This window comes from Phlebotomus argentipes, unplaced genomic scaffold (assembly GCF_947086385.1).
Source record: "Phlebotomus argentipes unplaced genomic scaffold, Phlebotomus argentipes genome assembly scaffold_4, whole genome shotgun sequence".
NCBI lineage: Eukaryota > Metazoa > Arthropoda > Insecta > Diptera > Psychodidae > Phlebotomus > Phlebotomus argentipes.
Genome location: NW_026776174.1, coordinates 4,556,252 through 4,577,562, shown reverse-complemented (window position 1 = coordinate 4,577,562; position 21,311 = coordinate 4,556,252). Strand labels below are relative to the sequence as shown.

Here is a 21,311-nt window from a genome sequence, read left to right as displayed (position 1 = left end):
CAATGTTTATTAAACAATGAAATCTCAAAATTTTTCTGCAATATTATTGTCCTCTGTATACGATTCAACATGAAATGCACATATAAAATATACATAGAACATGATAACAAGCACTACGAGGAGTCTTTTATTCTTACAATAAGCAGTGTTTTTTTCCACTCCAAATGTACGGGTTTCTAATAATTTGTATAGTTCTGAAGATAAATCATTTCACAATTTGATAAATTGATTTAACATGTTTTCAGTGATCTTTTTTCTGATATGTAAACTCTCAAAGTCTCGTTGAGCATTTTAAAAACTAAAACAGCTTCACTCTGGTTATTTTCATGGGAATGTTTATTGTAGAAAACAAGTTGTAATATCACTTAAAATCATTTAAAATGGTCAATTGAAAAAACTAAAATCTACCATCTGAGTTTCGTTTGGCAATTAAATTTTAGTTGGCCTCCTTTTACCCACGACCAGCAAGATTTTCTGTAGGAATCCAGTAATACTCACTGAAATAGATAAAAGAATCATGATTTTAGTTCATTATGACATATAATTGTGAAGAGATGAAAAATCTGTGCAATGGTGCAGCCATTCTATTTTTTAGTGTGCAGTGTGCTTTTGAAAAATAGTTAAGGAACATAAATGCGTAATATTTTCGAAATTAAAAATATGTTTATGAGCAAGAAATGCATGAAAACAATCATAATAATAAAAGAAAACCTTTAAACTCGACTTTGGCCTTGTAACAATCATTGTTTTCTGAAGAGCTATTGTGAATCCTCCTAAAATGTATACATTCGTGTGATTAACAATAGCAACAAGTGTTTCTTGTGTTTAAATTTGATACATTTTTTCCAATGATAAGAACACTCACCCATTAGCTTTCGGAACCACTTTGGCTTGTTCTTCCATGACACGAAGACTAAATAGACTGGAATACCTGATGAGATCATAAGGACGCCGTAGCCGGTCTCAACTGGACTGGCGTACATAGGAACAACGGTGACGAAGATCGTGGCCAATAGGTAGACAACGGGGAAGATGAGGTTCACTTTAATTGGTCTCGGAAGATTAGGCTGTGCCCATCGGAGCCATGGCAAGCAGAGGACAGACACTCCTATGCTCAACTGTAAGAAACAGAGCGTTAGACTGGATCTCATGTCTCTCCTTTCGCGGATCTTTACCCATGTGGCGAAGCCGACGTAGTTGATAAGAGCAAAGATGTCCGAAGACATCAGGTAGAGCATTGAGAGAAGAGCCATGATGAGGACTGCCGGCGTGGGCGTCATTCGGTGAATCTGGATCATTGTGAGTATTTCGGGCATCTGTCCTTCACAAGCCCCTGCGTAAAACAGTCGCGAGGACGTCAGAAGGATACCGTTGACAGCTCCAAAGGTGGACAGGGCGACAAATACAGGGATCGTCCAGGCCATGCTTCCGAAGATTCTGTCGGCAAAAGTCACAGCCACGGCTTCAGATCCCAACACCTCTTCAGGTGAGAGGATGGTGTAGAAGGAAGCATTGGCCAGGACATAGACCACGGTCACGAGAGTGCATGAGATTGCAATGGCACGCGGGAGATTCTTGATGGGATCCTTGAGTTCTTCAATGATAAAATTCAGATAGTTCCATCCATTGTAGGCGAATAGGCCCGAGTAAAAAGATAGGGCTATAGAAGCCACGTCGCCTTGTGTGTTCTCGAAGGTAAAATATTCAACATGTCCTGCAAGGAATTCAGAATGACTTCTCATATATTAAGAATTCCTGTCAGATGTTATTTATACTGTACCTGTAAACAGCAAGTAGGCACCCACAAATATGATGACAAACAGAGCCAATAATTTGGCAAATGTGAAGACATCCTGAACTTTTGTAGCCCATTTAACATCCCAGCAGTTTACGAAAGTCAATACAACTGAAAGAAAATATAAAGGTGTATGTATTATTATTATTAATCTAATCAGTTTAAATTTGAATTCACTGAAGGAGTTTAGCGCACTCTGTCCCAGAATATCTCCGCATTGACTTCCTCTCGTGATAATTTCTCTCTAAAAGCACATGAGAAAACCCAAACATGACTTGTTATTTATTTACATATGGATCTTCATAAATGAGCTTGAATGATTTACTAAAATATCACTTTATGTTATGTAACTTCGTAATTGTGACAAGTGATAGAATAATAGGAGTTCAGCTCTGATAAACATTTACATTTAAAAAGTGTCTTAATATCAATGATCCCCATTAGCCAGATGACTCCGTGTCAGGCGTGTCAGGATACAATAAATCATGGTCATGTGCTCTGGATGGTTTATTCAATGCTACTGCATCTTGTCGCCGAGAGTTGATGCGGATTATCTCGTGAGACACGCGCCACGGTACTCACCAATGCAGCACACGGCCAGCATCCGGGCTGACTCCTCCGGAGGCTGGCAGTCCGGGAAGAAGGGCTTCATGACGTAGACACTGAAAGTGAGCGCCACGATGGCTTGCGAGCAGGGTCGCACAATCATGCACTCTATCCAGAGCCTGATGAAGGCCATGAAGGGCCCAAAAGTCTCCATGATGTACGCATAGTCCGCGCCAGACTTTGTTATCATTGTTCCCAACTCTGCATAGCAGTACGCACCAACCTTGTGTGCAAAGAAAAGTTGAAGAGAGATAGTGGTGAAAAAGAATTTTTCATCTGATAACCATTTAGCACATTAAGCTTATCATAATAATTTTATTACCACTAGTTATGCAATTAAGAAAACATACAAACACGTGTAAAAGAAGCTTATTTTAGAAACTGAAAAAATGCCTTGGTGATGATATTTAAACAGCTACGAGATCGCAGATAATTTATAGAGGAGGAGTGGGGTAGTTTTGAATTCACATCAAAAAATTAATTTGTAAGTTTAGGCAAAAAATAGTGAAAAAGAAATATTAATGTGAAAATTAATTTTTTGGTCAGATGAAAAACTAATTCAATTTGCAAGAGCACAGAAGATTTTTTGCCCGAAATTGCTCAGCTCTCCCCTAAGATTCACCGCTCCATATATTTTGTCAGTTAAATCTTTCAGCTTAAAGTTGATAATGGAGCTTTTTACAAATTACTACACACTATCTCTGAGGAGTTGGCAGAGAGCATCACGGAGACCTCTGACTGTCGAGTCAGTGTGGGATTAGGTGATTACTCATATCTTACCATGGAAAATACACCGGAGATAGTCCAGACGATGAGAGCCATGTTGACACTGCCTGTGTACTTGAGGACTCCTGTGGGAGACACAAAAATGCCCGAGCCGATGATCGAGCCCACAATCACAGTGACGCCGTTCAGGAGGCTCATCTTGGCCTTGAGGGCCACCTCCTCGCCCCCAGAGACGCTCTTCGCATTCTCCGTGTCCTCATTGCTGTGAGTGGATGCCTTCCGTGATGCTTTGCTATCCATCAGTTGGCTGGAGTTGACCTAATTGGACACCTACGTACAGAAGCGCAAGATTAATTCGTCCCGCAATTAGAAAAGAGCATCAATTGCTGGGTGTAATCTCGTGAGTTTTCACTTGGCTATTTTAACAATAATACACATCAGGAGTGGAAAAACTCGTGACATTAAACTTCGATGCATCGCAGCAAGGTTACTCGTGATAACTTTCCGCAAAGTAATGAGAAATTGATCCACACACTCTTTACCGACCAATTCACATCAGCAAGACCGCAAAACAGTCGTCAATGTAATCAATCGGTCGACAAGAATGTAAACAGCCGGAGACACGATGCGTTTATCAATTGTGTACACACATTTTGGAGCAAATAGTCGATTCTTCAAATCTCACGCACTACTCACGGGACACACTACAAATGTCTGGGTCGTGAATGCGCGTCCTTGAATTTTTTGCACGTGCCTCACAAGTGATGTGCAAAGTATAAGGGTCTTTTGCGCGCCTCTCTTGTGCGTCACTGAACTTCACCCAATGATGCTGAGGGGTTGGAAAATGCGTTCGGGAGAACGCAAAAGATGACTCAATACAGTGCAATCTTTGCATCAGCACTTACCACGAGACTGAGGTCAGAAAATCAATAAAAATATCCACTAAGAGCTACAGAAAAATCCACATAAACACAATTAAAATCTACTGCACAGAATATTAATAACACGTCACTATCATCGTCTTGTGTGGCTTCACTGAAATGTGAGAGGCGATTTGCCGTAGAGTTCCAACAACCCGCCTCTGGTATCCTTCCTTAACGGTTGTCCGCACAAAACTGGTGAGTCTAAATTTTATTTCGCATTAAACTCGTACGACTCCATTCAAGTTCACACAATATTGTGTCTCCCTAATATAATCCATAGAATCACACAAGTATTCTATGCCGGCATCCCAAACAATTTGCTCTCACACATTTGCAATTTTGGATTCAACAACAATTCGAGAGGCAGCAAGTTGAAATTTCAACTGTGAAAAGTGTTTTTCGGTCATATGAGATGAAAATATGGGAAATTTCTCAAATTTCTCGTGTACTGAAGTGGTTTTCTGTTAAGAGCACCCTTTTTATGCACACCTAGACACATTTTCCACTCTGCGACACCAATTCAAACAGAAGTCTTTCACTTGACTGTGCGTTGAGAAGTGCATCTACTTGTGAACATAAGGGATGTGCAGCACTGAGTACATGTAATTTTTCGCAAAAATATTAACTATAAACCTCGTTGAGAGAAATTTGAACATTTGGCAAGTTGCTAAGCAAATCAATTGGGCCCAATTGATTCCAAGGCGATTGGCTTTAATTGGTTTTCCGTAGGAAAAATCTCTAATTTAGAGAATCAAAATAGAAAAACAATCTAATTTCGCATAGATCGCATAATTGTTTACATAATGATTACATAATTACTCACTCAATAGACATCAATTGGATTCTTTACATGGTCAACAATTGGAATGGAGAAGCTGAAAGCCAGAAATTGTACGATTTATTTTACTTGCTGAAGAAAGAATGATTTCCAAAAATTCTCAGCAAATTGTGAATGATAAAAAACAAAAAATGGGAGCTTTTGCATGATTAAGAGGTCATCATGTGTAGCTTTCGTTATGATTCAGATGTTAAGATTTTTCCATCACATTTCCAGTAAACAGAAAGCAATAAACATATATATTTTGTTACTGAAATTTTTAACAATGATATTTATAGCTTCTGATAAGAGTCTAATCTCGAAATTCTTATTTAGACAGTGTACACTGTTGCTCGTGCCACCTAACCTTCTATCTAACATTACTATCACCCTAAACATAGAACATCATAAAAGTGTTGCGTAGAAAATTCGGCCCAACTCTGGACACATTGTGGTAATTAATGATGCGAGTGCAGGGGTATTTTCCATAAAAAATCACACACACTCAACATTAAATATTCGTCCGGCTGATAAGAGACAAAGTGTGTGCGTGTTGAAATGATCGGACTTTCTTTGGATGGAACCGGGTATATCTTTTGGGGAATGATGTTGTTACGGCTAGGGTTAAAGGTCCCAGTCGTCATCAGTTGTGTGTTGCATTGACTCCCCACGAGATCGAATGGCATGGAGGAGATCGTAATAAAAACATTGCGACTAATGTAATGTTTATTGTTTCTTTAAAAATAGCCCGCGTGACGTGTGAGGAAGTGGCCGTTGGGAGTCATGCGGACGGCTGGAATTTGCATTTTATTGGAATCCCTCTGAAAGCTTTCGTTGATTGAGCAGTTTTTATTGTCGTGAACTCGGCGGAGGGCAAATCAGGGGTTCTTTTGCCATAGACTAGGATTTGTCAGCTTCACATTATTGCTTGGGACGTTGGCGTAAGTAGATTCCCTCTGTCCTGTCCTTGTCATCGCAAATTCCATTATAATGAGTGGTGAGTGCGAAATCAAGGGAAATTTTCCGTCCTTGTGCTTTCCCATTGTTGGCGTGTCTGCGAAGGAGCGCGCTCGGGGGAGTGATTAGTGGCGATTGTGGACAAGTAATGGGGCCTGTGATTGATAGAGGATATCCTTGATTTTACCCCACGTGACGTCACTGACCGTAGGTGCTTGAACTTCACAGAAGCTCGTGGCGATGAGGTGGTCTCTTCATCATTAGTGCGAAAGTTATGGATTTTCACGCGAGAGAGTTGCGCGTGTCGCGTGAGCGTATTAAGTTAAAGTGCCACAACATAAGACTGGGTTATTAAGGCAGCGATTAACGAATTATACTCCACTTGGGAATCATCTAATAATCGTCACCAATTGATTACATCCTGACACTAAACGATTTTATGGCGGCATCTTACTGGAGAGTGAAATGCCATTATCTCGCGCAAGATGGCAAATTGGCAGACAATGCTATCGGTGTGGATAGTCTCAATGAACAGATATCTCACATCTCATCACTTACTCTTATCACTCGTGGGTGTGAATGGAAGAACAGTGGCACCACGCCTGAAGGATGGAACTCGACTGCTAGGGTGACATTCCGTGGTGAAACGCAAAAGGCACGTTTTAGGGTAAAACATGGATTCAGAGCCAGAGTGCGCATAATCTGCGAAGTCCACGACACCCCCAAGCAGCATCCCTCCGCCGCGCCGATCACATTGATTTTTGCATTCCATCCCGCAACAGCAGACGATATGGAATTAATCATATCACTCGGCAAAGGCAGCATCTTGAATAAATTACCACGATGTACCAATGATACCCAATTCGCGTGTCTAATTGGGCGCCTCGTGTTCGCAGAAGCAGCGCATCACCTCGGCATCTGATAGCGATTTTTCGCTTCGGTCGAAAATGCGTATGACGTCAGTGTGCGACGTCATCGATGCACCAGTGCACAAGAAATGGATGTGCAGAAAACGGTGGACAAAAAACGCGAGCTGGCAGGAAAGACATCTGTGGCGGAATGATCATCTGCCGAGTCAGTGACATCCAGTTAATAAGCCTGTGCACTGTGAAGTGAGATGTGTTGCTTCTACACCAAAATTGCGTGGACACTCATCATTAATTTAATTACACGCCGCGAGAGATCATCAGCGGAATCGGTGGTCTTTGAATTGATGCCCGTGGTGGAGGCGAAACCCTACTTCCGCCTCGTGGACCGAGAGAGTGCTGAGGATTTGCTGAAAGGGGGCCCCGATGGAGCCTGTCTGGTGCGCCCCTTCAAGGAGAAGGTTAGGAGAATTTTTCCTCAGCATCGAGCATTGATTAAACATTGTGTTGCACTCGCAGGACGAGTCCATTAAGTACGTGCTCTCCGTGTATGCACAGGAGAAGTTCTTCCATCTGCACCTCCGCCAGACGCCGGACGGCGGATTCGTGGTGGGTCTAGAGAAGGCCATAGAGAAGGAGTTCCCATCACCCATCCACTGTGTGGATTACTATAGACACCACAATCTGCGCTGCATCAACAGTTCGGGCAATGTTGTGGTAACATTGAAACCCATATCTGAATGAAAGGCGATGCATTTATTTACAGATAGGCAATTCCATTGTGTTAGTGGGATAATAAATATAATTATGTGATTACAACGGCTTTGAGAATGCATCTGTACTCCTGAATGAGGGCTGGCCATACGAATGCACGAATTATGTTAGAGTTTCGATCTGAATAAGATGAGTGGCGCTCCTGCTTCTCCGGCTGAAGAAGACCTGCAAGAGATGTTGATATCCGTGAGATAACAATTGCGAGACTTGTGTCACTTACTCACCGTGGGTGAAGTCATTGTCCAGGTAGTAGGGGTTTGGCTGGTTGACCATCTTCCATGCCAGGCGAACGCAATTGGAAGTGTAGCGCTGCAATTGGGGGCAGCTCTCGAGGCAGGGGTACTCATAGAGTGTCGATAGTATTTGATTGGATATTTGCTTCTCGATGTCACCCAGAGGCAGTGAATCGGCGGTGTCTTGCAGATACTGCCGAACAGCTTTCTCCAAATTCAGTACAGACACCTTGTTGCCACTACTTTCCCCATCGCAACCAGTTGGACCCAGAACACGGCGCACCTCGGCCACTTTTCTCTCACGGAGTCCCTGGCAAGATCTGAATGCCAGCTGAAACATAATGATATATTCAATGGTGAGACTTCCGGACATTCCGTGATCACACGCAGTGCGAGTCACAATTTTCGATCAGAATATTTCCTCACCACAATGATAGAGAAGAGAATCTTCGTCTTGAGATAGAAAGCACTCTTCAGCTGAGGGATACTGTCCAGATAATCTACAATTTCCACGCGATTCTTCGAGTAGAGCAGTGAAAAGGCACGAATGAGCTCGCAACTATGAAAGAGAATTTAAATGTAAGATTAGGGAAAAAAGGAGAAAGTATTGATAATGTTCTGTAATGGCATTCGAGAGATTTCAAAAAATATTTCTAAATTGATTCATTGATTGATTGATTATGCGATGGATGATCACGATTGAGAAAAGATCTTTTGTTAGTTTCTTTTGTGTGCTGTGGTTATATTTCAATAGTATAAAGTGTGCTCTGAAACTCATTAGTGAATGAAAAGCCAACATCTTTAATCAATCGGTTAAAATTCAGCAACACTTAATCTCCATCTTAGCGCAGAAGATTTATATGATAATTATAAATACTTGGATTCGTCTGGAAGCGAGTCTGCAGAGTCGGAATGGTATCCATCGCTGCAGCAACTGTATCCTCCCGGACTAGAAGGCACTACCACAGGACCCATGAGCTTGAGCACAGAGTCACACCCTCTCGCGAAGTTCATCATAATTCCCGCCACAGGACGGAAGTCACAGTTGAGGAGCGGGTCTGATCGCCGAATTTCTCCTATGCAAAAGAGTGCTTCCTTATCGCACTGCACCCTCTGCGAGAGAACGTCCACGAGTTGCCCCAATTGCTTCAGGGCTGGTTTATCCAGGAGGGTGAGAACGGTCTTGTTGTCGATCAGTCTTTGTTGCAAGTCGTCATGGTTGATGGCAAGGAGACGCTGATGCGACGACTGGGCAGGATCCTGATGAATGGTCACTGGACTCAGTTCGTCGAGCTTGTGTATGGCGGCTTTATATGTGTCCACATGGCGCTGAAGTTCTGTTTTGAGGGCAGTGTGAAGGGCGGTTAAATTGCCGGTTTGGTCAGCTGTCAGGCCGTGCATCCCGAGACCCTGGATGGCCTGATCTAGGGCCCGTCGACGATCTCTGAGTGTATCTCTGACCGAGGGATTCCAGGCTGCGATGGCTTCTATGAGTTTTGAACAGCGCTGGCGGAGACCAGACTCGTGTGGATTGCCAAAGAGCTTCACTAAGTGCCACACGACTGAGTCCACGGATATATCTGGCTTGGGGGTGGAGAGAACGACATTGAGCCGACTGTAGAATGACTCTAGGAGATAAGCACTGTGCGGAAGTGCTTCGATTAGTAAATCCATCGGGAGCTCTGACACAACGGAGCGAAGGAGGGACGGCCCAAGGCGTCCCACAACTCCTGCAGCCTCCCGATACTGTCTCCCTTCAGACAGGAGCATAAGGCGTCTGAGGACGTGTCGAGGACTGGTGAGGCCTTCGCGACCATCTCTAGACGGGCCTCTTATTCTTTCACGATTATCCACCATCAGTGCCACTGTTCACTCTTGATCACTTTCTACCGGCACTCCGAGAGCATCCGTCCGAACGGCTGAGGAAGTAAGACGCGACTGACGAGACGATCGCCGTGAAGACTCTGAGGTATGTGCCCGTGCTGCATCTCTTCTGGGGAGGGCGTAAACTTCCGTGCCAGCAAGAGCGACTTCATTTCTCTCTCTCTATCGCGTGAAGATTTTACTTTCACATCAACTTGTACGGCAGAGATGTTTTCACGGCAAACAGCAATATCAACAGTTAAAGAACAATTTGAGCATACCTTCCATAGCAATTATGCGTCTTTATTCTCGGGAGAGCAACACTGCCTTGGCGAACGGCATTGCGCTATCCCAGAGAATCGTGACATGATCCCACGAGAGGTAATTAAAGAGCAGATGGATTAGCCTCCACAATTTATATGTACCGTCCTGGGACTTTTTCTAATTAAGAACCATCATATTCAAATGATGAGGCGAACGAGACGCGAGGGAAGAGAGCTTGAGCGTTGAGAAGAATCTCAGGCATGGAGGGAAAATTAAAATATGTTTCGCATTTTGTGTATGCCTGCATATTTCTTGTAGACGAATGTAATTCAGTTCTTTTCCTCCTTGTTTTACATCTCATATTTGCCGTGTGTGATGAAGTTGAAAGAGGAGAATGAAGGTTAGTGGGTCATTGTCCATCACATTGCGCGTCTCGATGATGGTCAATTTCTTTATGTTGTGCGTCTCATAAATGCTGTGGCGCGCAAATGCGTGATTAAGTGGAAAGACAACAACCTGCAACAGTTGATTACTCGCCAAACGTAAGAGTTTCATGCGTGGCTCGTGCTTTTTGCCCACACGAAGAAATGCGAAAAGTAGAATTCAACTTGCCATCAAAATATCTGATTGATGTCCATTTCACATGGCAGATTTTTTGGTGTTATCGAAAGAGGTTGGCCAATATATCACATATGGTAAATGGGAAATGAATTTTAGATGACAACATTGTCGGCATCAACAAGCTTTCATTCGCAACTTTCAAGTTTACTCGGGCACACACACTTTACCGCTCGCTGTTTATGTAAATCCGATTTACTTCGCATCTGATAGTAAATCTTGTTGAATTTCACATCAGAACATGTTTTTTTCCGAAAATACAGCAACTATTTCTCTTTCTTTTGCCTAAAAATCGGACATTGATGCCTCGTGCCGTTATATAAATTTCGCTGGTGAGAAGAATTTGTGGTGAGAGTTCTTTATATTTGTGGTCCATATTGGAGACGCACCTTCGACTTAATCGTATGCATGCAGCATTCATGCCATTCATGCGGTATGTGGAGAATGCTGAACTGCGACAAGGCGGCAGAATTGCCCTCTCGATATACACATGAAATTCGAAAGCCTCAGGGTCTAGGCCACCCACTTTTGCATACACTCTTGATGGACTTAGGCTGCTCCTACAAGAGCAGTCTCTGTAGTATATTCTCACTCAAAGAGATGATCGGTTTCCACGCCGCCTTAAGAATACTGATCGAGCGAATTCATGCGTATAATTTGTCACTCACGCATCATCCATCCAGAGTTGATCGGTTTATGAAAAAATAAAAGATGCAGAAGGTTCTCTTGTTACTTCTTTTATTCAGTTTCACTCTTTCTCATTGGTTGACTTCCTCGAAACTCTAACAATAACATACTTTTTATCATAATTGCAAACCAATCTAGAAGGCCTAATAGATTTTTTGTGGCTTTTTCCTCAACAAAGTGTCCGGCGATTAAATTGAGGAAAGGACCATTATCTTAACAATTTTCAACTCTGCCCGGTAACTTTCTATCGAATATAGGAGAAGCGACACAGTATTAAGTGAATGCAGTTTTAATTTAAACCTCATGTTGATGATACCGCGAAGAAAGCTACACACAACAACTTTTTCCGCAACACCCAAAATGGGATTATAGAGAAAAGAGAGGCGCAGATGAACAAATTGAAAATTGATTAGTGATATGTATATGGACATGTTGGAATGATGTGGTGGAATGAGACATTGAATTTCAAATTTAATGTATTTCTCTCCTCTCACTTTGTTTTTATTTAACGATGTCAACACAAATTCCACATTTTCTCTGTCGATCTTTTCACTTGTTGTGTTCTAATATTCTATAAATGAATGTCATCTGTTATTTTATTCTTGAACAGTGAAAGTAAGTTGCTTGTTGCGGTTGCTTTCGAAGCGATTTGGAGGCTTGATTTCCAGAATGGCATTTATTGCTATGGCCACGCCGAACAGAACCAGGAAGCTCACGGCGATTCCTGACCAAATGGGCGCCGACATGAAGCCAACGCAGTCGTAGGCGTCATAGAAGACTTTTCCTCCATTGAGAGATGGTTGAATCTGAAAGAGAGTATTATCATAACTGTGATCATCGTGATATAAAGTGTTAGCAGGAAGCTATTAATATTATTTCGTCCAATAAAAAGTGTCTCGTGCATAATTTTATTGCGAGAAAAACGCCCTAAAACACACAAAAGTGTCTTCTTTGACGGAATTATACCGCTCATGATAGACTAAACTGACATATTGCAGCTCAAATGTACCATTTTTCACATTAATGCGAATGTGCCCATTGAAGATCTCATGAGCAATGTGAAATATAAGCGAAATTTATCATGGGAAAAAACACTTTGGAGTGGAGATACTAAAAGCAAATGAAGACTCTTTTTGTGTGTTTTCGAAAATGCAAATGATTTCCTAAATGGAATACAATTACGTCTGAACGAGGGTTTAATTCTCTCATGATTGTTTGATAATTCAACCGATTCAACCAATCCATTTTACCAGTGTAAAATGAAATCATCACTTTCGTTTTCTTCTTCTTTCCCCCGAAATTGCGCAATAATCGACCAATTAATCTTCACTCACCTGTACATTGTCCAGAACGAGAGTGGAAGTGTTGCTGCGGAAAACTAATCCCTGAGAGCAATGCCAGGAGAACTTCATGGGTGCGTATGGTGGCTCTCCTTGCACCTGTAGCGTGGTTCGCGGCGGACTGCGATTGTAGTCCTCAACTTCGACTTCTGTAAGGTACCAGTAGCCCGATCGGGTGGGGAATTTGAAGCGCAGGAAGATCTTGCTGCCCTCCTCCGTCTTGAACTGGATCATGAGGCGAATGTAGTTCTCTCTCTCGTCCACCATCAATTGCCCGTGGGACTTCAGTTCGTACTTGGCCACCTCCTCATCATTGGAGTTGTTCTCGTAGATCTTCAAGACGGGAGCGATTGTCGTGTACATTATTGCCTTATCCTTGAGGTAGTAGACAAAGCCATCCTCCATAGGCTCGTCTGTTGGATTGGGCATGGGAGTGGATGTGGATTCCGTGGCTTCCCTCTTCCTTATCTCGTGATTGTCTTCTACATTGCTCGCCAGAATCCCGAGAACCTTGCCTTCGCCGTACGTGAGCTCGGCATTCCGGAAGAGCGTGGCCAGCTCTGAGTCGCACTGCGAGGGTGGTCCCACCAAGTGATTGACCTCGGTGTTGGGATTGTACTCCATTGAATCGGAGAAGATCCAATTCTGCGGCAGGTAAATCCAGCTGGTGTTGTTAATCACCTCCATGAAACGCGGATAGAGCTCCTGAGTGGGCCTGGCGGTGCTATTTTGCAAGAAGATAATCACATAGTTGGCCCCACCATAGATATCCTTGAGAGTCTTGTCATTGATTCCCCGCAGAGCTGACACATCCATGTCTCTCAGTCTGTCGAGGCCCCACAGAATGTAGGGGCCTCCGAGACTGGCTTGAGCAGCACCAATGGCACAAATAAGTATGAGTTTTATCGCTAAACTATCCATTCTGTACACCTTCGCCTTTTTCACACGATATCCTCAGATGTAACTAAGTAATCGATATCGCTCTTGTTGAGTGTGGCACATCGAAAGCCAACGCCTGCGCTCATTCATCACGTCTGATGTTATTTAGGGAAGAGCACTCACATGTTGTATACAAATTGAGGAGGAAACAAATATTCATAAAATCAAACCTCTCGTTTATTCATAAATTCTTTCTATCACATCAACTTGCTAAACCAACTAATTGACCTCTAACTAATACTGTGGATACTTGTAATGATTGCACATAATAGCAAAAGGAGAGCTGCTCCCGAATTCCTTCCCTGGCTGCTTTCAGGCAGTTTTCCTGGTCGAACATCTGTATAAGAAGCAAAAGTCACAGATAAATGAATAGTCACAAAGATGTATTATAAAATCTCCTTACTTCTCTCATTTGGATCTCGAACTCCGCACACTTTGTACGAAAGAGTCTTCTTTCGTCGGGTGTTGACATAGCCAGGAATGTATATTGAAGGTGCATCGAGTCTTCCTGAGCCAATTAATCTGGAGAAATCCTGTTCAAGTTTATGAGCTTCAGGACCCTTGAAGTGAATGATCATTTGGACACAAGCACCACTGTGGAGTGCCTTTGTTTTGCGAGAATCGATGCTCAGCATCCACTTAGGGACACCCATCACGTGACGAACATCTTCTAGGAACTGTGCCACTACAAATCTCGGTGGTTTCTGAATATTTATGTACTTGACAATGTCATGATCCGCCTCAATATTCGCGCAAGCGAATCTATCTTTGCTCAGATCCGGTCCGAAAATCACAACAGATCGTCCGACTGCCGTTTCTGTACCTTCGAGGGGTAGATTAGGATCTGTGAAGACTTGTCGACGGTTTCCAACGTCTATCGGTCCGAGACGCGCTGATAAATCGCCAACGTAGCACCGAAGAGGATTGTTGGGTCCACACTCTTGCTGATAGAGTTCCTCATTCAAAGGATCTGCAAGTTGGGTGTAGTAAGGATTCCAAACATATCCTCCGGCGACACATCTCGTGGCAACTTGCTGGACAGCAGCATCAACACCCACAGGATTAACGTAAACTTTCCAGTTGTGATTGTATGAAACATTCCTATCATTTTTCCCAGGATATTGAAGATTCGTCTCGATGATTGTGTCACTCTGACTTCCATCCGTACTGATGAGTTGCGTGAAACGAATGTATCCGTACGCATAGCCAGCTGGATGGTGGAAAGATGCGATGGCGCGGATTTCTCTGGCCTCCGATGGACTGTATCCTCTCTCAATTGTGCTGCAAGCCCACCTGAGATTCTTCTCCTTCTTGTGGATGACTATGGATCGTCCCACAACGCTTTCATAGCCAAATAAGGGAAGCAATGTGTCATTGTAATAGCTGCTCTTCTGATAGAGATCGTCAAGAGTTCCAAACTTCCCACTGAAATCTCCCATTTCATACTGATCTGTACTTCCTTTGGCGGGTGGCGGAGACATTTTGGGATCCACTTGCCTAGGATTCCAATGTCCATAGAGGGTCGAATCCTCACAAGGGAACTCCAAGTCACTCTCCACAGGAGTCTGAAAACAGCAATCGTGTTATTAGTCTAGGAAATACCGCACAGACAACAACAGATCATTACCATATGAACATGATATCCGCTATTCTCACTCAAACCTTTGAGCTCTACTATGAGTCCAGTAACATCGTACTCCGATTGTTGTATCATCTCCAATTTCCCAGCAACAGATAATAATTCGCCATTTGAATACCAATCGCGTGCAACAGCCTTCCGTCGAAATTGACTTCCAATTCTGGGGAGAAAAGGTGTGTTAATTGGAAATATCTTCACATTTATATGAATATATGCTATACTTAGAGCACGCAAGTCTATCTCCTCTGGCTTTTGGGCCAAAATCGTCGTAGATAACAAGGCTCTTTCCCATGATGTTGTTGTGGCCCGTAAGAGGAAGGTTTCGATCAATGAACAGCTTCCGACTGAAAGTTTGTGCTTCCGCGATACTTCCGGCTATATTGAGTGTGCCCAAGCGGTTCCACAAGTCACCAAGACGACATACACTTCCTGGTCTTCCAGTGCATGTCAGCTCTGGTGATTTTTCATTGAAGTTTACCTGCAAGAATCGCCAATGAAATGTAGAAAATCTCTTACGTTGTAACACAAGTCAATTACTTTGTATGGATTGTAAACATCTCCAGTGCTGAGGCATCTTCCTGTCCAATTGTAGAAATCCTTTCCAGGAGCTTGCTCATGAATGGCCCATCGGTGACCAACGGTACTATTGAGTGCCGCTCCATCGGCATGGACGAGATATTCAAATATGATGATTGTGTCCTCGAGAGGTTCGTCCTGAGGTTGTCTCAGCAGAATCCTCCCGACAATTGGGTAGTTGAAGAGAATCTGGGCCGTTGTCATGGGAAGAGGAACCTTATCCATCATCGGATGGTAGTAAGTCAGGAAGCCACAAGTCCAGACATCTTCTGTGATATTGCTGGGTTGTGTTCGGTTGAACTTCTGCACACTGATTCCGCGATGAGCAATACTGTATGGCCCATCGAGTGGCAGGAACACGTCCCAATAAATTCCACTGAGTTCCGAACTGGCGCCCGGGATGTAGAATGTGTGTTCTTCCAGGCGACTACGGTTCTGCAGTTTTCCTGTCAAGTCACCGACTGGGTACTGTTCCTGGGTTCCAAAGCCAGGCGGAGGCAGAATACTCAAGTCCAAATTTAGGGGATTGTAGACAGGACCAGCGCTTGGACAGAAGGTCGATTGATTAGTTCCAATTGGCGTGGGCGGAAGTGTGGTTATCTTGAAGCTGGCGACGTTTCTCGCGTACAGGAGATTCGACTCCAAGTCATTGCTAGATGATGACATTGAGAAGTTGAGCCACGTGGGATCAAATAGAGATCTCTGACTAATCGTGATTTCTCCTTTGATTCCACCGCCATTGATGAAAGTTTTTAATTTCTTTGGTTTCACGTGACGAATTTTTGCGCAAGCCAGGAAATTTTCCGGATTGTTGGAGTCGAAAAGAACCAGGTAGAGTTGCCTTTGCGGTCCAGCAATATCACTAGGCAAAAGCACCAAAGAGTCATCCCGGAAGAGCACTCTCAGTTCCTGGACATGAGGATTTGTGGCGATCTTGAGTTTGCCCAATCGTGAGTCAATATCTCCAATGCCTTTGCCATTTCCGCGATTTTCAGGATCAAAAACCAACTGAAGAATGTTGCAATTTTCCTCCAGGCGCTCATTGTCGGAATTTAGAATGTCTGTGACATAGATCTTCCAGATATGCTGAGTGAACGGAGCGTTTCCGGTCTTTCTCGACAGTTCCTGGATGTGATAGAGATTGGAGTAGATGAGAGTATCTGCGTGATCTGTCTCCTTGGCCGCCAACCATCGGAAGTAGACGGATCCCGCAATTGGTGAGATAAATCTGGCTTCGGCAATGTGCTCAAGACTTGGATCTCTTGTTGTGATCGTGGCGCAGATTCGGAAGCCGGTGTTGGGATTGCTCAGAAGCAGGGATTTTCCCCACAATCCTCGATCTCCCGTGAGCAGGAACTCTGTCTGCCACTTGGATGTCTCATTTCCGGGTAGAGTCAAGTATCCGAGAGCGTCGTCGAAGAAGAGGATCTGCGTTCCGAGCTTCTTGGCTTCGCAACGACGCCTTGGATTGGGATCACTGTAGTCCACGGGCAGCAAATGAATACTCCAACTCCATATTTGGTCTGGATACTGAAGAGTTGTCTCCAGTCGCGTCTCAATTTGAATCCTCTTGTAGTCACTGGACAGGGAGAAGTGTATCTCACCGTGGAGACCGAATTGTGAGATGTAGGCCACCAAATTGACCCCGTGAACTAGAGAGAAGAGAGATGAATATGCCGTCAATATCGCGAAACAATGGAGAGACTAACAATAGGGGAAAATTATTAATTCCACCTTAATTACATTCAGAAGTCTGGTGCATAAAATGGAAAATAATATTTTCTCAATCAAGAGCATTTCGCATTTCCGTGGGGCATTTTCTTCGCACCTCTTCACTTGGCAAATTGCTTGCAATAGCTATTTTTTCTCTATGAATACAAATGAGATAAATCTCTGATTCTTTCCCACGATTTACTACTACTGTTCTGCTTTTTGTGTCTTAATTGAACTACAAAATACAATTTTTTTTCATAGAGATGCAGTGAACAGAGTGAAAAAGAAAAGCCAAGAGGAGTGGGTCAAAAACAAAGTTATTTTGAAAAGAAAATCCAGATTATTTGCATTAAAATGCTAGCGAAATTTATCACTGTCTCGAGAACTCGTCCATCGAGATTCTTGAAGCAATTATCAAAAGTGGTCTCGAAAGAGGGACTTTCTAACGCTGAACGACGGCATTGCCACGCATAAATTTCTTCAACGTCATTCCGGTTCAATTGGTTGCCTTGTACCACGCCACTGAAATCGAGAAAGTCTCGAGTATCTTGGCACTAATCGATTCTTACCGTGTTGGATGAAGAGTGTCACAGCAATTACGATAAATCTCCACATTCTCAGTGCATTTTCCGCAATATGGATCAAGTGGAAAAGTTACAGATTGCACTTGAAATGTACACTGATTTGGTCTCTCTTCTTCGGCTCACTGAACTGCACCTCTTAACTGTATATTCACACAACAATTGCTACCATCTTTGGCAGTGAACACGAAATGACTAACTGGTGGGAACAGGTAGAGCGAGTCTCACCTGAGAATATTCCCCGCTCGAGCCCCACTCACTTTTCAGCTCTCTCTCTCCATGTGATTCATTGGTATTCGGCGTGTCTGGAGAGTGAATGAGTTTGTTGGGCACACAGACACGGAGCCCGCCGAAAGACACACTCTGTAGGAAGAAAGAGTTGTGCAAAAGACATCAAGAGGTGCTTTTGTGGGTGAAATTAGAGGTTTCCATTCATCGTTTTGCAAATGATTGAACTTGGTTTAATGTTTATGGAGTTCCGCGAAATTATTAGCATCTCTAGGAACTTGCAAACTTTAGTTCATTGGGGAAAAGCGTTTAACTGTTTGTGCGGATCATACCTATAGTTATTAAGACTTATACGGTACAATTTAATTTGTGTATTCTTTTACAAATCTGTTAAATCAACTACGTGTATGTCTAGTATATTTTTAGATTTCATGATAGACCATTGAACAAACAGGAAAATTTTAGAGTGCGTTACAAACGTCCTAAATGGAATTAGGAAAACTCAAAAGCTATACATCTAATTAATCAACTAGCTTTGGCTGATTATTTGGCGTTTTGAATCTATAAATTTAACTTCAAACATTGGCAGTTTGTCATGTGCAAAATTAGAGTAGATCAATTAAATGTAGGACAAGGTGACCTCAAGGTCATTCTCGATCAATGATCAGCTCAGCAACACTCCGATCTCCAATTGAATTGGGTGGGAAGAAGAAATAACGCATTTCGGTGTATCATGTAATTGGTTTTATGTAATTATACACAAGATTTTTTTTTGCAAATTACACATTAATCCGGTGGTGACTCTTCGATGGTGATTTTCGAGTCCCATACACACGTTTACCCCTAAAGAAGCTTGTCGTGTCAATCTTCTACAAATCCTCATTTGCTGTCTTTACATTCGTGTTCTTGTTCTATCAATGATCGGGAGGGGGCAGGTGTTTAAGAATGCCCTCACTGATGGTAAAAATCTACATGCGTGGTCTCTTTATTTTTTCCGTTTTTATTCAAAATAATTAACGCCATTAGATCCTTCTTAATTTTTCATTCTTGATGTACATCCTCAAAGATTTTTTTTGGTGTGGTTGATTTTGATGTTGTTCACGCGACAGATGGTGTTGTCGATTGCTGTTTGACTTGATCAGATGAAATGGAATTGATGAACAATGATACTGTCAATGTCTTATTGTGAAAGTTAGGCGGCCTCCTCCTCCTCCTCGTCCTTGCCGGTGAGCATGGCGATGAGGGCGGCGGTGTCGATGAATCCTTTGTCGTCAATCACCATCTGATCGTAGGCGTCATCCACCTCGTTGGCGGTGAACTTATCGCCCCAGGTCATGAGTGCTTGGCGCAAGCGGTCGCCGTCGATCTTGCCATCGACATCGAATGACTTGAATGCATTGATGACGACATCATCGTCATCGGAGGCACCAGCGGAGGCCATGCGGCTCGCGAAGAGCGTGAGGAGCTGTGTGAAGTTGATGGGTCCGGAAGCCTCGCCCAGCATCTCGTCCAGCTCCTTCTCAGACACCAGCTTGCCAACAGAGTCGAAGGTGGCGCGCAGGTCATTCTTGCCGATGGTGCCGTCCTTGTCAGCATCCATGAGCTGGAAGGCCTCTTTGAACTCAGCCACCTGCTTCTGGGAGAACATGGAGAAGACATTGGAGCCCGTGCGCTTGGCCTGGCGCTTCGAGCCGCCGGAAGCGCGCGACGACTGGCGGGTGGACTCGGACTTGGCTGGTGTAGCGGCTGGCTCGGGGGTTGGGGCCTCAGTGGGCGTCTCGGACGCGGAAGCCTCTCCCTCCTTCTTCTTCTTCTTCACCTTCTTCTCCTTGTCCGCCTGCAAGAAAGACAAGGACACCGTTCAGTCATCCGCCGCATCCTTACGCGCTAAAGTCTCAGTCGCACATTCCATTGCGAGTCACATGATCGGGAATTCCTGACCACCAGTGAGAGCGCACACCGCCGAAACGGGCAGTATCAGATATCACTTGGGTGATTCGGTTGGGGAATCGCGGCATGGTGGTCAGGGACCTTGTTACGGCAGAGGCTGGGACCAAAAATAGAATCACAGCAATAACAATTCAACGGACGAGAGCGTGTTACGTGCACGAAGTTGAAAATAGAATGCCTGAGAAATGTGCCAAATGGATTTTCCACACAATTTCCCCATTTGAAAGCCTTAGGAGTCGCATTAGAGATCACATTATATTCCCCCTTAGCACTGATCCTTTTTGCTTTCAATGAGGATGCACACAATTAGAAAAAAAAAATCCACTGATTTGCAAATTCCACTTGGCTCCATTGATAAGTTTGTGTAATCCTGATTGGAATCCGCATTTCCTTGAGGAAAATCGATCATCACAGTTTAATCCACTCGAGGAGGAATTCCTGGCAGGAAATCCCAAATCACTTTCACTCAAACTCAATCCCGAAATCCTCATCAATCCTCTTATTCCACTCAGGATATCTGGTCGAAGGCTCTCCACTTGTGGGAGACTTACCATTTTGCTGGTTGATCTGAGTAACGACTAGTATTCACAAGAGGCCTACAGCAACTGAAAGAAAGGCGACGCCCGAACTATGAGCAGTGCTTTAGTCCGCCGAAGAGGAGTTCTATCATATTCACTTATACTTACACTCCTTATTTAGTAGCCGAGCAGTGTATTCTCATTCGTTGGACCAAATCTATAATTAAACTTTTCAACTTACAACACAAAACCAAGACAGCGGCACGAGAGTCGAAATAACACAAGATTGCTCGCTGAATTGTATTCCTTCGCTTTTCGCGGTGGCTGGCATGTCGACAAAGGGAAATGTAGTCACTCTCTGGGGCGCACCCCCGCCCTCCCCGCCAATCATCCAATCTCTCTTCCTCATCAGCGGATTTGCGCGCAGGGAAAATCCACTACAGCCAAAGCCGAGGAATTTTATATCCCCTCCCTTCGCTTTTGATAAGGTCATCGCTCACCCAATTTGCACCGAAAGAGAGCCATTGACACAGATTATTTGAGAAAAGCGCCTGAGGCTGCCATTGCGATGTTTTCCAAAATGCCAGGAATTCTAGTGAATTAATTCAAATCTTCAGCTGATTTTCGCAAGCGTGTCTATGGATATGGAAACAGCCATAAATTTAAGCTGTATGCGAAGATTTTATTACACCAAGTCA

At 43.6% G+C, this 21,311-nt stretch overlaps 6 protein-coding genes across 8 annotated transcripts; 1 reads left to right on the top strand and 5 right to left on the bottom strand.

Annotated features, from left to right (window-relative positions):
• Positions 1 to 315: 315 nt before the first annotated feature.
• On the bottom strand, positions 316 to 6,502 carry LOC132257456 (large neutral amino acids transporter small subunit 1). 3 transcript variants are annotated; one of them, XM_059754361.1, is made up of 8 exons: positions 4,033 to 4,301; positions 3,182 to 3,457; positions 2,378 to 2,624; positions 1,781 to 1,906; positions 1,176 to 1,714; positions 866 to 1,118; positions 712 to 773; positions 316 to 497 (listed from the first exon to the last, which is right to left on the bottom strand). In XM_059754361.1, the coding sequence occupies exons 2-8, from the start codon at positions 3,425 to 3,427 to the stop codon at positions 495 to 497; spliced, it is 1,476 nt and encodes a 491-aa protein (XP_059610344.1). In that variant the 5' UTR covers positions 3,428 to 3,457; positions 4,033 to 4,301; the 3' UTR covers positions 316 to 494. The 3 variants fall into 3 exon arrangements, with proteins under 3 accessions (XP_059610344.1, XP_059610343.1, XP_059610342.1); XM_059754360.1 differs by lacking the exons at positions 712 to 773; positions 4,033 to 4,301 and adding an exon at positions 6,383 to 6,502; XM_059754359.1 differs by lacking the exon at positions 712 to 773 and having other exon boundaries at positions 4,033 to 4,375.
• A 306-nt stretch (positions 6,503 to 6,808) lies between these two features.
• Positions 6,809 to 7,505, top strand: LOC132257818 (uncharacterized). Its single transcript, XM_059754855.1, has 2 exons — positions 6,809 to 7,151; positions 7,210 to 7,505. Exons 1-2 carry the CDS (start codon positions 6,942 to 6,944, stop codon positions 7,432 to 7,434), a joined length of 435 nt encoding a protein of 144 aa, XP_059610838.1. The 5' UTR covers positions 6,809 to 6,941; the 3' UTR covers positions 7,435 to 7,505.
• On the bottom strand, positions 7,496 to 9,554 carry LOC132257816 (uncharacterized). Its single transcript, XM_059754854.1, has 4 exons — positions 8,575 to 9,554; positions 8,124 to 8,256; positions 7,689 to 8,028; positions 7,496 to 7,629 (listed from the first exon to the last, which is right to left on the bottom strand). The coding sequence occupies exons 1-4, from the start codon at positions 9,552 to 9,554 to the stop codon at positions 7,496 to 7,498; spliced, it is 1,587 nt and encodes a 528-aa protein (XP_059610837.1).
• Positions 9,555 to 11,682: 2,128 nt separating this feature from the next.
• On the bottom strand, positions 11,683 to 13,453 carry LOC132257496 (uncharacterized). Its single transcript, XM_059754428.1, has 2 exons — positions 12,464 to 13,453; positions 11,683 to 11,935 (listed from the first exon to the last, which is right to left on the bottom strand). Exons 1-2 carry the CDS (start codon positions 13,388 to 13,390, stop codon positions 11,726 to 11,728), a joined length of 1,137 nt encoding a protein of 378 aa, XP_059610411.1. The 5' UTR covers positions 13,391 to 13,453; the 3' UTR covers positions 11,683 to 11,725.
• A 110-nt stretch (positions 13,454 to 13,563) lies between these two features.
• On the bottom strand, positions 13,564 to 18,110 carry LOC132258114 (uncharacterized). The gene is made up of 6 exons (XM_059755230.1): positions 17,906 to 18,110; positions 15,585 to 17,275; positions 15,269 to 15,525; positions 15,036 to 15,207; positions 13,812 to 14,973; positions 13,564 to 13,745 (listed from the first exon to the last, which is right to left on the bottom strand). The coding sequence occupies exons 1-6, from the start codon at positions 17,949 to 17,951 to the stop codon at positions 13,639 to 13,641; spliced, it is 3,435 nt and encodes a 1,144-aa protein (XP_059611213.1). The 5' UTR covers positions 17,952 to 18,110; the 3' UTR covers positions 13,564 to 13,638.
• Positions 18,111 to 18,874: 764 nt separating this feature from the next.
• On the bottom strand, positions 18,875 to 20,744 carry LOC132257479 (myosin regulatory light chain 2). Its single transcript, XM_059754394.1, has 2 exons — positions 20,647 to 20,744; positions 18,875 to 19,982 (listed from the first exon to the last, which is right to left on the bottom strand). Exons 1-2 carry the CDS (start codon positions 20,647 to 20,649, stop codon positions 19,338 to 19,340), a joined length of 648 nt encoding a protein of 215 aa, XP_059610377.1. The 5' UTR covers positions 20,650 to 20,744; the 3' UTR covers positions 18,875 to 19,337.
• Positions 20,745 to 21,311: the final 567 nt, after the last annotated feature.

Excerpts from the sequence above, each read along its gene's own strand:
- LOC132257816 (XM_059754854.1), bottom strand. The coding sequence starts at position 9,554 with ATGGTGGATAATCGTGAAAGAATAAGAGGCCCGTCTAGAGATGGTCGC. Across the intron at positions 8,257-8,574 it reads TCGCTTCCAGACGAATCCAA|TTGCGAGCTCATTCGTGCCT; the intron begins GTATTTATAATT and ends TCTCTTTCATAG. Across the intron at positions 8,029-8,123 it reads TTCTCTTCTCTATCATTGTG|CTGGCATTCAGATCTTGCCA; the intron begins GTGAGGAAATAT and ends ATTATGTTTCAG.
- LOC132258114 (XM_059755230.1), bottom strand. The coding sequence starts at position 17,951 with ATGTGGAGATTTATCGTAATTGCTGTGACACTCTTCATCCAACACG. Across the intron at positions 14,974-15,035 it reads GCGGATATCATGTTCATATG|ACTCCTGTGGAGAGTGACTT; the intron begins GTAATGATCTGT and ends TGCTGTTTTCAG. Across the intron at positions 13,746-13,811 it reads TCGAGATCCAAATGAGAGAA|ATGTTCGACCAGGAAAACTG; the intron begins GTAAGGAGATTT and ends CTTCTTATACAG.
- LOC132257456 (XM_059754360.1), bottom strand. The coding sequence starts at position 3,427 with ATGGATAGCAAAGCATCACGGAAGGCATCCACTCACAGCAATGAGGAC. Across the intron at positions 2,625-3,181 it reads TCTCCGGTGTATTTTCCATG|GTTGGTGCGTACTGCTATGC; the intron begins GTAAGATATGAG and ends TTTGCACACAAG. Across the intron at positions 1,119-1,175 it reads ACGTCGGCTTCGCCACATGG|TTGAGCATAGGAGTGTCTGT; the intron begins GTAAAGATCCGC and ends TGTTTCTTACAG.
- LOC132257818 (XM_059754855.1), top strand. The coding sequence starts at position 6,942 with ATGTGTTGCTTCTACACCAAAATTGCGTGGACACTCATCATTAATTTA. Across the intron at positions 7,152-7,209 it reads TGCGCCCCTTCAAGGAGAAG|GACGAGTCCATTAAGTACGT; the intron begins GTTAGGAGAATT and ends TTGCACTCGCAG.
- LOC132257496 (XM_059754428.1), bottom strand. The coding sequence starts at position 13,390 with ATGGATAGTTTAGCGATAAAACTCATACTTATTTGTGCCATTGGTGCT. Across the intron at positions 11,936-12,463 it reads TCGTTCTGGACAATGTACAG|ATTCAACCATCTCTCAATGG; the intron begins GTGAGTGAAGAT and ends ACTCTCTTTCAG.